This window comes from Phalaenopsis equestris, unplaced genomic scaffold (assembly GCF_001263595.1).
Source record: "Phalaenopsis equestris unplaced genomic scaffold, ASM126359v1 Scaffold190822, whole genome shotgun sequence".
Classification (NCBI taxonomy): domain Eukaryota; kingdom Viridiplantae; phylum Streptophyta; class Magnoliopsida; order Asparagales; family Orchidaceae; genus Phalaenopsis; species Phalaenopsis equestris.
The window spans coordinates 1-856 of NW_018210771.1; the positions used below are offsets into that span (position 1 = coordinate 1).

An 856-nucleotide genomic window follows, 5' to 3' on the forward strand; every position below is an offset into this window, starting at 1 on the left:
CTGATTGGATTTAAATCTAATCCAAAAATATTTGACTTCACCTCTAGTATTGAGCAAATCAGAAATTCTAAATTAAGTATAATCACTTTCTGCAGCTCAATCGATCAGAGCCTAACCTGTGCAACCGGTATAAAATATCATAACAGTTTTTTGGGTCAAATTTGAAGCAATTTCGAGGCAAAGCAGGAAAAAATATTTCGTCCGGATGTCCGCATGTCCGGAAGGCGAACCGACGACTTCCACGTAGCCCACAGATGATGAGTATAACGATGTGGCTGCCGGTGATTGGTCGTCCAGACACACCGAACAGATTATTTTCTGACAAATCTGAGTTATATTTAGGTCAATTTGATCCGATGGGTCAAATTCTATGTTAAATTAATATGATCAATCTAAATTCAAAGTTTTTTTTGTCTAATTTGAATAAATCTTCAAAACCAATCCATAAGAAAAATACAGCAAAAGAATAACATCTCTGCTAAATTACAGAAAATCTGCACTTCATACATCACAAAAACAAGAACTCATCAAAACCAAACACTCATATGTTACCAACACATACGACAAACAGAACTCAACCAGCAATACTAATAAGCTCACACATCACAGAAAAACACCAGCACACAGAACGAAAGAAACAAGGAGAAATTATTAATGCCTTCACACACACTTGAAGCCATCAGGCACCTTCTTCTTGCAAGAACTAACCACAATGCTCAAGCCCACATCCCATTCCACATTAATTCCAGCCACAGTCTCCTTTATCGCCGTGCAAAGGCAAGCCGCCGCCTCGCCGGCCGCCAACCCATCCAGCAATGAGCAGCATTTTCTCGAAAGCCGGCCGCCGCCGCCGCCC

The 856-nt window shown here is 40.7% G+C and overlaps 1 protein-coding gene across 1 annotated transcript; it reads right to left on the reverse strand.

Annotated features, from left to right (window-relative positions):
* Window positions 1–445: 445 nt before the first annotated feature.
* Window positions 446–856, reverse strand: LOC110034588 (14 kDa proline-rich protein DC2.15-like; the record flags this gene model as incomplete). The annotated part of the gene is given in 1 exon segment (XM_020738838.1): window positions 446–856. A coding segment is annotated over 1 exon segment (196 nt), but the record flags the coding sequence as incomplete, so codon positions are not given.